This window comes from Melozone crissalis, unplaced genomic scaffold (genome assembly GCF_028551555.1).
Source record: "Melozone crissalis strain CALT ecotype California unplaced genomic scaffold, PUWL_Pcris_2 ptg000042l_1, whole genome shotgun sequence".
Taxonomy (NCBI): Eukaryota; Metazoa; Chordata; class Aves; order Passeriformes; family Passerellidae; genus Melozone; species Melozone crissalis.
In genome coordinates this window covers 3,236,379-3,249,999 of record NW_026535820.1, presented here as the reverse complement: position 1 = coordinate 3,249,999, position 13,621 = coordinate 3,236,379, and the positions used below count along the sequence as shown (strand labels likewise).

The following is a 13,621-nucleotide window of genomic DNA, read 5'->3' as shown; positions in this document are numbered from 1 at the left end:
TACCAAAATTTTCTCCAGAGCCCATGAAAACAAATAAGCCAGGGCTTACCTTTACAGAAGTTCTCCTATTGCTGCTACAGAGAGACTTCAGCGTTCTGTACTTACTGCCTATTAAAAACCCTTCTCAAGGGCTACACAGCCCCACAGTTTTGAGAAATGATGAAAAAAAGCAATTTTTTTTACATTTCTTCCTAACAGAGACTGTACCACTGTTAATAGAGCTATAAAAAACGTTCTGTGCTGGATCATCACACATTCAAAAAGCACTTTTAGGATGCTTTAGCAATGTTTCATGAGGATCAGGTGTTACTAATCTCTGTATTTGCTACAGTGAAAGCAAGTTAGAATTAAATATAGACTGCAATACCTTTTCTTTTTAGAAATACAGCTTTAAATGTATCACAACATGATGAAAATAGCTCACCTATTTTAGTTGCACTGTAAATATTCTCTATGGGAAATACAACCCCTAGTCCGTACAACAAGACTTTTGCCAGAGCTGGAATTAGCTGAGTAGTTGTTACGAGAATGTTCACACAGTTTGTCCTACAGAAGAGAAAAATGCAAATATCCTTTTTTAACAAAACAGAAAGAAACAAAAACAAAACCATAGAAGGAAAATCTTACCCATCCCATCAGAACCCCTTCAACATTATTATCACCACTTCAAGCGAACATTTTTTTTTACCACCATATCGAGGAACAAGGTGTGGCATGATCAGATCAGAATAAGAAACGAGGATAAGGTCCTTCAGCTTCAGCATTTTGCCCACCACAGCAGATAGCCTCTTCCAGATTATCCTCAGACATGCTAGAGCTTCCTTCCTACTCTCAATACTCACCTCGAATGTATGAGGGTGAGTGCTTTCAGTGCAAGTGTTAACCAAGAATCTGTCAAAGCTTCAATTTCTGCTCTCAGTTGTAACCAAGCCTCTCTTTTTGCTGGACCAAGAAGACCTGTGGAGTAGACAAGGGCATGTCTGCACTGGTACTAAGTAGTGCTCTGTCATTTTCCTTTGCTTTCACCAGCTCAGACAATTTTCTGCACGCTGCAAACTAAGCAGCTCACTAAACACTCCCAGGAAGGAGTAGAAACCAGTTCTTCCCATTTAAGACCTCTAATAATCCGTGTTAGTTAGACACTCCAGAGTCACTTGCCTCCAACGTTGTTTTTGTAGGTGTTGTATATTTCTTTTACTCGTCTGTAGCGGAAGGCCAGTTTCCGCATCCAGTCCACTCCTCCGCGCACGCCGGTGGCCAGGCACAGGTTGGCGCTGGTGGCAGCTGCGGGAAAGCCGTCGGTTCCGAAGTTATACGTGCTGGGCAGGGATAACAAACCCCACGGATTAATAAAAGGCAACAGGCTGCACTGAACCACCAGCTACCCACTTGGCTGGGCTGCAAAGAAGACAGCTAAAAGAGAGCAGGCTACTGTGAGCATCGCAGCAGCCCATCCCTCGCCCAGGAAGGAATTTGCAAAGTAACTGTTTATCTTAATGAGTTCTCTTGTACCTTAAATCTTGACCGTTGTCATCCGAAGACACGTCGTCAATGTGAACCTGGTCGCATTCCTAAGGTGACAGAAAGATTTTATAATTTTCTTGATTTTGCAAATTTTGAAAACAAAGCTATTAAAAAAAAAAAATCTATGACCAATCTAGTAATCAGGGATATTATTAATTGTGGAAATCAGTAGATGGCAGTCTTGTTAAAACAACTATTTTACCTATTCCTTGTGCTCATTTCTTAGACTAAATGCACACCGTCATTAGCTACTACTGTTAAATGGCTTTCCAAAAACACATTTTTGTGTTTAGAAATGAAAGTGGTTAAAAACAATTAGCATATGTGTTCCATAAACGTTCTTGTAGCCTTTCAGGTACCTTAAAACATCATGCTGCTCAAAGCTGATTCAGTCAGTGCATAAGTGTAACTGAAACCAGACATTTTGGTAAATGTAACATATTAGAAAAATTAAACCTGATGCTAACCGCCAATGAAATTATGACCTCTGATTGCTGTTGAGCCACACACCAACACAGCCTGAGGCCAGTGTTTCAGAGGAGTGCAGATGAAAAATCTGTTCCTAGTTTGCCATTCATTTGAGAGTTGTGAGTTTCCTTCTCTCTCTTTGGTCTTAGTGCATGAAAGCAGCATGCAAAGATGAAGAAAATCTGAACAGAAATACCCAAATCAAACCATCTTTCTTCAGCTGCTTTTCTGCAAACTAACAGAATGTATTAAAAATTAGCTTTCTCCATCACTAAATTAAAAATTGCAATGTATATTGTTTATCCACAAAAACCCCATTAAAACATTACTATTAACATTTTAACTGTTGGCAGGAAAACAAATAAACCTCTGAACTTTAGATCAATATCAATTCAATGCTAGTAACAATAAGGGATTTCAATTATTTTAATAATTTCCTCCTCTCTCTCCTAATGTGAAGTCCTATAACAAGTATGATTGATTTTAAACATGAAAATGCTGCAATTCTTTATTTTTGTGTTGCTTTCCTCTGAACAAATTTTTCTCTCTCGATGGATTTGTGTGGAAGGGAGGGAAGATAGAAGTGGAAAGAAACTCAAACCAGCTGTTCCCTAACAGAATTAAAATCATGACCCTCAACCCTTTTTCTAAAACATCTATTTTCCAGCCAACCCTCTCCCAGCAAGCAGCAAGCTCCAAGGAGGAAAAGACTTTGACCCTGTAACCTTCTCCTCCTCTCCTGAGGTCAACAACCTCAGATAAGAAAAAAGCTGAAGAAGCCTATGTGGCCTCACATGGTGGCTGTGGATTCTAGATTTTTAAAAACACAGGTTTTTACAAAAAATGCCTCAGAAGCTTGAAATGTTTTGAAGAACAAGGTGTGGTCTTTTGCACTTGTACAACATATTCTTACTGTAATGCTTACTCTTCTGTATCTTATGCTAGGTAGCTTGTGCTAAAGAGAGGTAGGAGTGACAACCAGCACAGGAGAGACAATATTACATTTGTTCATATTTAACCAGCATACAGTGAATTTCCTCCTTAGGCAGACAAAATGCATTAGATGTACAGACACAGCTGAAATTGCAAGTGTGAGCATATGCTGCCAGGCTTTGAAAATCAACTTGGCTGAAAAAAGAGCCAAGAAGCTTCTTCAGCAAGTTATCAAATTCACATAATTTTTTACTGTTTTTCTGTTTAAAACCTAGAGCAAATGCCCATCCAAATGCATACCACATTAACAATTCAAATATGAGCTGAATGTAAGCTAAAGAAGCAACACCCTTCTGAATTCATTAGTTTCCCACTTTAGTTACTCTTCTACTGCTCAGTGATTTCTCCTTCCCAGCTTAGAAACTATGAATGACAACTGCAACAAGCTGCTGGAGAAGAGGACTCAAAATAGAAATCTGTTAAAAAGAAACTATTTTTTTTTTAACCACAAAACTAAAGGAAGGAGTACAAGCTCATCTTCTCAAAGGAGCAGATGAAGGAAGGAATAACTCAAAAATCTTCCAAATTCAACTCTCTCAGGGAAAAGATAGAGGAAGGAAGAATGAGGCCACTACATGTAGATGCCACAGTTACAGAGAACCTGGGGACTTGGAACTTTAATTCACAGCACAAGATCTTGGGACCATCACAAGCCTTGGATCATGCCATTCTCCCCTTCTGTCTAACCACTTATCTGGTAGGGAAAAAGTGAGAACCGCAGTGATATGTTAGAAATTGAAATTGTGGCATCAAAAGAAAGAATTATTTTGGAGAGAAAAGCCCAGAAAATAAATCCGAGACTAAAAACTGATAGGGCAAAGGTACAGAAAGCGCCAAGAAAGTAAGAAAAAGGAAGGAAATGTCACAAGCACTGCAAATTTCTGACAAAATACTGACTATTATAAGAGCGAGATACTGTCCTCTTTTGTCAGGAATAAAAGGAGGAAAAAAGGCAGGAAGCGAACAAAGCACAAGAGATACATGTTATAATTTGGAAAGGATTAAAGCCCAGTGTGATTGACACTATGTTACAGCTAAAGGGAGGTCACAAACAGTGCACGACTGTTTTGTTCCTTTTGAGTGGCAGGGCACGGCTTTGAGGCTAAATGTGAGCTTTGAGTGCCAGGTATTTTTTCACACTGTCTAGCTGACTCAGACTTTGGGCTAATGAGTGATGGCTGCATTTTTCCACCCCTGAACATGGTAAGGAAAAACATTCATTTAGCAATTGCCCTTTTAGCAGGGAAGTTATTTAGGAGTAATTCTTCAAAGAAGCCAATTACCTGCCTATCATTAATTGATGTGGTCCATTCTTATATCAGAACCCCCTGTATTTGTTTCCACCTGCTTGGCTTGTGTGGAATATTCTATTTGTGAGCTACCTGAGACACTGCTCAGTCCTCTGATTAGATATAAGCAAGCACACACACAGTCAACAACTTAAAATAGAAATAAGCTCAATGTGCATCATAATCAGGGATATGGTAAAACACTGCCTAAAAAATAAAGCATGTCCTTCAAACCAGAACATTTTCACAAAGGTGTATGTATGTGTACACATAGACTCTACAATCCTCAAGTACTTCTGAGAAAAGTGAGGGGAGCCGACTTATCGCTAAATGGCCATCTAAAAAAAAAAAAAAGTTTGTTTGCAGGCTCATCATTTCAAAATTTCACAAATGTATTTGACATTTTTGTAAAATTTTCGTAGGAAATACAGTACTAGAATTCTCCCCCTAATTCTCTGGCAAAGTGATATCTGAAACCAATACTGAGAGTCCCTGTAGAAACACTGTTATTTATGCAGATGTATTTTATTATGACATGATCAGTTTAGCAGTCAAGTCCAAAGAAGAAAATTAAAATTGTGGGATTCTCTTAAAATAGGCTGAATTGGCAAATAAAGAGCAAAATATCCTGTGGCTTACACATAAAGCCTATGCAGCTAGCTGTGTTTTGCTCCTAAACGTGTTGACCTTGCAGCTTCAGTGTATCCAGTTTGAAATCTTCAGGAGGAACTACAAGTGCTAACATGTTTGTACTGAAGATTTGTATTTCAGCCAGACAGGCTGAGATGCAGCTCTGCACTTTCAGATCAATCCCTGGAAAGCAAAATGTACTTGGTATTGTTTAGAAATAACATTTTGAGGGAAAATGGGATTGTCAGCATGTGTAACCTGGCAAATCTACCAATAGTAGCTTAAGAAGTTCCTGCCCATGCTGTCCTTTTTTGCTCTTTCACACAGCTGGCTTGCACGGATCCATGTGTTTGTGTCCCTCAGACCTTTCTGTGCCACAGCTGGTAGCTTAGATTGAATCTCCTGCAGCAGCTCAATTAAACCAACAGATGTTGCATGGAATAGCTGAGATTTGTTTCTCCATTCCCTTCTATCAGCTCTGCTTTGGGGCTCGAAGCAGCAGCAGATATGTGCTTGCAGGAGCAGCTTAAAGCTGCTGCAACCATTTGCTAAGTGAGTGTCTCCAGTGAAATGCAGCAAGCCAAAGACAAACAGCAATCAAAAATGAATGACTAGGTGAGTCTAGCCTAAGATTTGTACATGGAAAGCTTATGTCATCTCCCTCCTCCATTCCCAAAGCATTTGTTAACTTCTTCCTGCTGAGTTTTCCTCCTTCTCTTTTCTGTTTTTGTATGACTAGCCAAAAACTCCCAGAGATGCTCCACAGTCATCATTCATAGCTCTTAAAATGCCTGGACCTATGTAGTCCTCTGGAACCATTCCTTTAAACTAACTTAGGATCTTTATAAAGATTCATATGCAAAGCATTAACTTATGGCAGAAATGTTCTGCAAGTATTTATATTACTTTGCTCCTTCACTACCACCCGTCAAGTTGTGTACTTCTGCCATGATTATGTAAAATATGCTTCACTACTCAACTTACTGTAGGAAAATTAATAACAATAATAATAAAAAAAGAGATTAAGGCTGTTATAATAGTTCTCTTATCCGTGCCAATACTACATGCCAAGTGGAGTGACGCAACAGTCAGCATGCTGATCCCCTACATTTCTGTGTTACAAAACTAACAAAAATAAATCTAATAATTCTGCTGCCTTTGAATAAACACTGACATAAGGTAACTGTGGAAAAGTCTGCACATAATAGAGGAATAATGTGAATAATATTAACATAACCTCAGAAGTATTACAGCTTCAAATCTGCTGATTGTAGCTAAAATACGTTTCCACATTTGGTTAATCTGCTTAATTTACCATGAGAAAACTAACACCACACTGCCAGCTAATTATTCCAATACCTTAGTCTGCAAAGTCAAATGAGAGAGGGGGAAAAAAATCCCAACCAACAAGTACCCTTCAGAATGAGCTATTTTCATTTTGCCTTTACATCAGCGGGCCCATTGAGACATCCTGGAAGCTGGCCAACTCACAGGAAATGATTGCTGGGATTCTCTGTTCCTCTCATATCTGTCATTACGCAATTATATCCACTGCTTCATTTTCCCTACTGAACAGTAGAGAAATTTGGTCATGTACATGTGAGAACAGATCTAGCAAAACAAGTTAAAGATGCAATCCTTTATAAATGTGAAGTATCTGTAAAAAAAAATAAAATAAAAAAAAAATCCCCAAATGTACAATGCTGTGATGTTAATGCAGCTTTTTATGACAGCAGTACCTCTGTTTATGTCTTTTCCAGGAATAAGATACATATACACTTTCAGCTGTATATACCCTTTAAGACTATTATCTACTCCACAAATACTCATCACTCCTACTAGCCATCACAATGTGCTTCTTTTGGAATCACAAAATTACAGATTGTCAATTTTGATTTTCCAGGCAACAATTATGTATTTCAAAGCTAGGTTGTGAATGCCCCATGCCCCCATCTTTTTACTTATAATTGTGACCACATGCACCAACAATATTTGCCAGCATTCATTAAGCTTTAGAAGTCAATCTCTGGTTTTCACTTGACTAGAAGGATAAAATCCCTGGTATGTGCAGGTTGGAAAATGGAACAATCTAAACTTCCACGTCTTTTGCGTGTGTGCGCGCGCGCGCGCGTGTATATATATATATATATATATATATATATATATATTTATATATAGTATGAACTGTACCTAATGCTTCTCCACTGTACTTCTGTGCTTGCTAAATACAAAAAACCCTCTGCACTTCCTTTCAAGCTGAGGCAACAAAGACTGAAGTGCTGAGCTCCCTAAGCCATCATTGCAGAACGCCTGCTAAGGCACAGCACAAACCCTGTGAAAGCAGCACAGCTAAGGCACAGCACAAACCCATGCGAAAGAGCAGCACTGCTAAGGCTCAGTCAAACCCTGTGAAAGAGCAGCGACCGCGGTTCGCAGCTTCTCAGCGCTGGCACTCCATTGGCAGGACCTGTCATCTCTGTCTAGCCTGCACTTTGTGACCCTAACATTTTCTCTTCTTTCCCACCACAATTATTCAGTGCTGAAGAAAAAAGGTGCAGATTACCTGTGGGTCAGGCACAGGATATGAGGAACAAAGAGAGTTCTTGAAATCCACTTCATTCTGTCTGACAATTTGTGGATGAACAGTCAAGGAATTAAATTGGGCTGTGAAGGCTTTCAAAATGCTCCCATTTTAAACTTAAGACTATAAAGAGAAGCTTATAATGTAAAAAAAGCCCACAAAAACCCTACCAAAACTCACCAAAGCCTATCTTTTATTGTTAAATAGAACATCAGAACAAAACATTAATTCATTAGCCATATAAACTGTTATATATTATCTATATAAGCTGTTATAAACACTGAGGACTAAGAACTGAAATTATTTACAAACTCTTTTTCACACCCAATGACTAAAGTACTCCCCTGCACTGAACCTGTAACCCTTTTATAGCCCAAAATGGATGCCATTTTTTTCTAATAGAAAAGGTGATTAAAATCCTATTTTGCTTGCTCACATCCAGAAACGCATTTGGTTCAAATATGATACTCCTAAAGTAAACAGTGTATATTCCAAAATAAAAGTCTTATTCTGCAACTTGTGTTTGTTGAAGTAGCTATGCAAAAACCAAGGTTTACATTTCCATTTCAACTGCACCTTGTAACTGGAAGAATCTAATTTAATATAAAATATGACCTAAACAAGTATCTGCAGTGGATAGAGTGCCTCTCTAAAAATCAGCTCTTGCTCCAACTCTGATAAAGTAATTTGTTGTTCTCTTCCGTTATGTTATTCTATTTCTGTATATTTTGCAGGAAGGGAAGAGGGGGGATGTCAAAGAAAGAACTTTACCAATAGATAGAAACAGCTAAATAAAACTCAAGTGAATCTGCTTGAAGGGTGTGTTTTATTCTTGGAGAGAAAGGTGTTAAATTTAAAGAGTCAAAATAACTGTATTTTAAAAGGCCAGCACTTCACATGTGCTTTCACATAGTTTTTTTATGATATGTATCCAATTATCTGCTAATCTATATTTTTGCAAAGAGAAAAAAATTCTATGATTAATGGGAGACAGTGAAAATAAAATATGAAGATATTTTAAGAAGAAAAAAAGCCATGAATCTCATCAGAATGTAATGAATTATTCTCAAACTCATTAACTTGAAAGTATACTTTTAGGAACATACACATTTTGTTGAAACGATACACTAAAGATTGTTAAAATATATTTAAATTTTAAAGGAACCTAAAATTAAACTTATGAAAAGAATGATTTTTTCACAAAAGCCTTAAAATATCTCATTTCTCTTGAAATGACAGGTTCATGTAGAAATTTTCACAAGATGACCTAAGCTGCGTCTTTCAGTTCCATGTGACCAATTAATTTAAACTTGCAGGGCCTTAATGCTGTTCCTAAATGCATATGTTTAAAATGAAAGTTGCAATACTTTGAGGGAGTGAGTCTCCCATCTTTGTAATTGTCTGCTAATGAGACAAATCCAGGGTTTAAAATTCTCTCTGCTAACCATGCCAGTATGGACAGCAAAAGCATTTTCTTCTATGGGCAGCCTGGAGACCTTTCCACAACACTTTAAATTTTCTCTTTCCTTTTCTCTCCCACTCCCAGTGTTGTGGGGTTGGCTCAGTGGCAGAAGTGGGGAGTGAGCTGACCCATCACTGCCTTGCCCAACCAGAGAAGAGGAGAACAATTCTTTGTCAGAGTTCTAGGAGTGCCAGCTAGAGAGACAAGAGGTTTTGTGCCACCTTACAGCCTGTGGTGGTTTAACCCCAGATGGTAGCTCTGGGAGAAGCAACAGAAAGGTGAATAATGACGAAGTGATGCTATGAGCATGCTCCTGGGTATTTCAGCTCAGCTGTACATCTGCAGAGAACAATCCATGTGATCCTCTTGAGAAAGGAAATCATAAAGGCTCTATTTTTAGGGGCACCTAGCATGAAGGTACTTGTCATTTGCCATGTGAAATAAATTAAGTGGTTAATAAGTTGCATAAGCCTATAGGAATGGTCTTCTCAAGTGAGCAAAGGAGGTATTTGTTATTCTTTGTAGCTCTAACACTCAGGAACTGCAGCAGCACATTCCACAACAGCCAGGCATCTTGCATTTCAGATGGGTTGAGGCTTTTAGCTATGTTTTGCACACACCAGCAAAGCCACAGTTCTGCCTGAATGAAGACTTTGTTTTGCATTTTTGTTCATTTACCTACAGCTACACGTGTGATGTAATTTAGTCCCACATTCATGAAGTGGAAGTTCATGAACTTTCTGCAAGTCACCCATGGTAGTAGTATCACAGATGAGAAACAATTTCCAGTCATTCCCTCACACACATATTAGGGAAAACCCTGTACTGTGATTTGTATTTCCTTTCTTCTCTCTACCCTTCCTTTCTGCACTGCAGCTGAGCTGTTCTTGAATTGCTGCTGTCGAAAATTTAATGCAAATAGATGGGCTTTGTGTCTCAGTCTGAATGTGCAAAGGGAACTGTTCTGATACCTCCTGGAAGGGAGTTCACAATTGTTGATGAGTTCTTGAGAAAGTGAACTTGTCTTTGCCAACTCTTCATAGAACTTACAGTACTTTAAAAATTAGGTTTATGTCTCTAAAAATAAATTAAATGTTGTTAAAAGGTTTTGGAATAATTACATTTTGCTTTCCCAGTACTCTCTGTTGATGAATTATCAGAAGCTGAATCACATGCTTCTTATAAAGCATCCCTGGCCACTATCTGGTCAGGAGATTCCCATTACAGACATCACAAACATTGGGAGGAGGTGAACTTTTATTTCAACCAAAAGAGAAAAGTAATTTCTGAATAGATATTCTTCTGATGACTCCACTCTGGGTGACCAAAGATTTGTTCAGCTGCCATCCTTATGGTATTTAGGGGTGGGAGGAAAATAATTCAGTCAGCTCTGTTTGAAGCTTTCTTTTCCCTGAAACCATTCCTTGTATCTCACCAGGAATAAGGTTTATTCAACAATCTTTCCTGTAATTGCTTATTTTTTTGAGTCTGATGGCCCAGAAATCTATTTTCAGTATATTCTACAGTCCTTTCTATGTTTGGTGTTTTTTTTTTTTTAAGAAGTGACCTCAGACATTTCTTATTGAACATCTAGCCAACCAATGAGGAAATGAAGAGTCAAAGGTTTGCTAAGACTTTCCAGGATCCATCCTCCAATCACAGCCAAATCAGACCTACTCTGCCAAAATCACGTTTGTGATTTTTTGCCTCAAGCAAAACAGATATTTCTCACAGCAGTAGAACTAGACCTAGAGATCTGAATATGAGCTTCTGTCCATTGTTTATTGCAAAATGAAGGTCATCTGGCAAAAACAATCATGAATTATTGTTGACATTCAATGGTCAACAAGAGATGTTTCCACTTTCAGCTCATCTTTAACTATTTTACTCTTTTGAAAACTCTTCTCAATCAAAAAGTTTTTCTTTTGTTTTTAAAATATTTATATTGAAGAAACATTTATTACAATTTTAAAGAATGCACACACTATTTTTCTATTCTGAGAGAATGTGATATGTAACTTCCTAAGAAATTTATTTTCTTTGGCATCACCTTGGTCAACATTTACTTTTAGGTTGGTAAACCTATCCCTTTATCTCAACAGTGGTTGACCTGCACCTATCAACAACACAGTTGCTTTATACTGGATTTTTTTTTTTTCTTTTTTACTGCCATTGACACATCTAGGCTGATTTTCTTCCTTGCTGACACATCATTGGTGATCCCAGCACAACAAACCAAATTCATGCCATAATGAAAAAACCTGAGGTTTTGCAATGCTCCTAGACAAGTTTGCAAATGAAACGCTTTAAATAGAACTGGGGTAATTGTCCATGATGAAAACAAAGAGCAGGAAACACTCAAAGCAAAGCTGTCATTTTTACTTGAAAGAGCTGCTACCTATTTCATCAAAAAAAAACCCCAGCCAAACAATACAAATAGTAACAATCCCTTTCATATTCCAACAACTTGACTTAGGAATGGTGGAACAACTAAAACCCACGAAGTTGCTGTATGGTTATAAGAGAATCATTAAATTCTATGTAACTTTAATCCTCATTTTGAATGGAAGACAATGCCAGCTCCACTTGTGGTGCTGCAGACTTAATCAGTGGGTCAATCTTTTCAGCATTCTGAAAGCTTATCACAAACTAAATGGAGATAGGATAACTGTTAATACTAAGTTCATCAATATCTTAATGCATTCTCCATCACAATTTTCTTCTAATAGTATCATTTCAAAAACCATAAATATGTAAAAAAATAGACAAGTGATACAGGAAATAATAGAATTTATAAAAATTATAAATAAAGTAAATAATTATAAAATTATATTACATTCTAATACAGCAATTTTTTTCTTTCTCCTGAATTATTTTAATTCATATCTACCAATATTTAATGTTCTGCCATGGACTTTGGTATAACTTTGAGGTAATTTTAATGATTTCTGAGGCATTTTTTCACACCCCTGCAACTGAAAGACTAGAAGTCTCACTTGCTTTATGACCAAAAGAAATGAGCTATTAAACAATACACACAATCACAGGTAACTTGTTTTGGAACAGCAGCACTTAGAGAAGCAATACTCTGATTTACTGTTGTTCTGATTTCTTCTTTTTCTATGGGTTACCACATCATTTTGTAAACATAATTTGTCACCAACACCAGCCAGAGTTCTCTGTAGCTACTTTTTGCCTTTCTTTCAGATCTGTTATTCCTGCTGAGAGAATCTACTAAAGAAGAATTTTTCATACTGACACCAACTGTAGTCTTGCTGTGAATAACCACATTCCCATAAAAATCATTCCATTTATTGCAAAGTTGTTGGCAGACCATAGGAATAATAGTCAACTCAGGAAACCTTTTATCCTGAAATCACACAGCTTAACCCTTTGCATGACCACATGCAGTTCATACATAAAAGCTATATTACCACACTGCTATTTAATGTCATTGTAAAAGCCTTTTTGCTGTTAGCAAGGTTTTAAAATTATTTTCTTCACAGAACTTCATTTAAGTAAAATTTAAATAATAGGTCCTTTTAAAGACTGAATTTGAATTTTTCAAGCAGTATTCAGGGTTTTTTCTCAGTATACATTGCTGTATTAAGTTAGATATTCTTTCCCAATACATGAAATATTACATATCATTTGAGTGTGGTTTTGATTATAAAGTAAAAATTTGATTATAAAGTAAAAAACATCCATAGAAAACTTTTGTTTTTTCTACCCTCCTATGGTAAAGAAAGATTTATGAATTTGCAATATAATTAAAAAATTAGAAATAAAACCTGTTTGTGTTATGAATTTTTTTTTTTTGGTGGAAGATACTTCTGCTAGTCATTATATTTGCTGTGTTAAATACCAAACTAGTGGAGATTAGATTCAGGAAAGAGATTTTAGTTCTGTTAGCTAATCCTCTTGACAGTTTGGGAGTCAGAGGTTGTATTGCTTGCATTGAAATTTCTGTCTGAATTTATTAAACTGATGGAACAAAAAAAAAAGTTGGTGTATGTTTTCACTGTCTATCTTGTTCTGCTTGTAAATCCTTGTTTGTAGGTAACTACAGCTTGATTTATGCTTTCTTCATGTGACCAAGGCAATAATGGGAGTTTTGGACTTGTGAAAACACCTTTGAGAAAAATATATGCATTTTGTTCCAATAAATGAATTTAAACATTTGTATTTTTAAACTTTTCAAAGTCAAAGAAAATTCCTAAAAACTGTCTCTCTTGTGTTCTAGCTGCTGCTACAACTGTCTCTCCCCCTTGCCAACAGTGCTAGGGAAGCCGTGATTCCCCTGTGTATCCATACTTTACATTCCCAATGTGAATTATACAAATATGCAGAAGAAAAAGATGAGATCTTTCAACTGATTGAAGGGATTTTCTACAGTTCAGAAAGCACCATTTGCTCAGATAAAGCTGATCTTTCTGGTGACAGCATTTCAGCTGAGCCAGGGCTCAGCAGTCTGCTCCTGCCGTCAGTGAACACGCGTTAACTCTCATCTCCTGCCTCACAGTGCCACAGGTAACCTTCACATAATGCCTGGAATGCCTTCCTCTGACTGGACAAGGATCTTGGAAAACCCAAAAAAATAAAATCAATGCTCCATTCCTTCTATACTTCTTTGTTCCTTTTGTTAAACTTTTTGTCTACATTTTTTTAAAGTCT

At 37.2% G+C, this 13,621-nt stretch overlaps 1 protein-coding gene across 1 annotated transcript in view; it reads right to left on the bottom strand.

The window, feature by feature from the left end:
* Positions 1-13,621, bottom strand: part of EYA1 (EYA transcriptional coactivator and phosphatase 1) — a 145,079-nt gene that overhangs the window by 10,621 nt on the left and 120,837 nt on the right. The window contains exons 14-17 of the mRNA XM_054284733.1: positions 1,513-1,571; positions 1,159-1,319; positions 843-957; positions 425-546 (exon numbers count right to left, since the gene is read on the bottom strand). Coding sequence (XP_054140708.1) covers positions 425-546; positions 843-957; positions 1,159-1,319; positions 1,513-1,571 — 457 coding nt within the window. The remainder of the gene's footprint in view (positions 1-424; positions 547-842; positions 958-1,158; positions 1,320-1,512; positions 1,572-13,621) is intronic.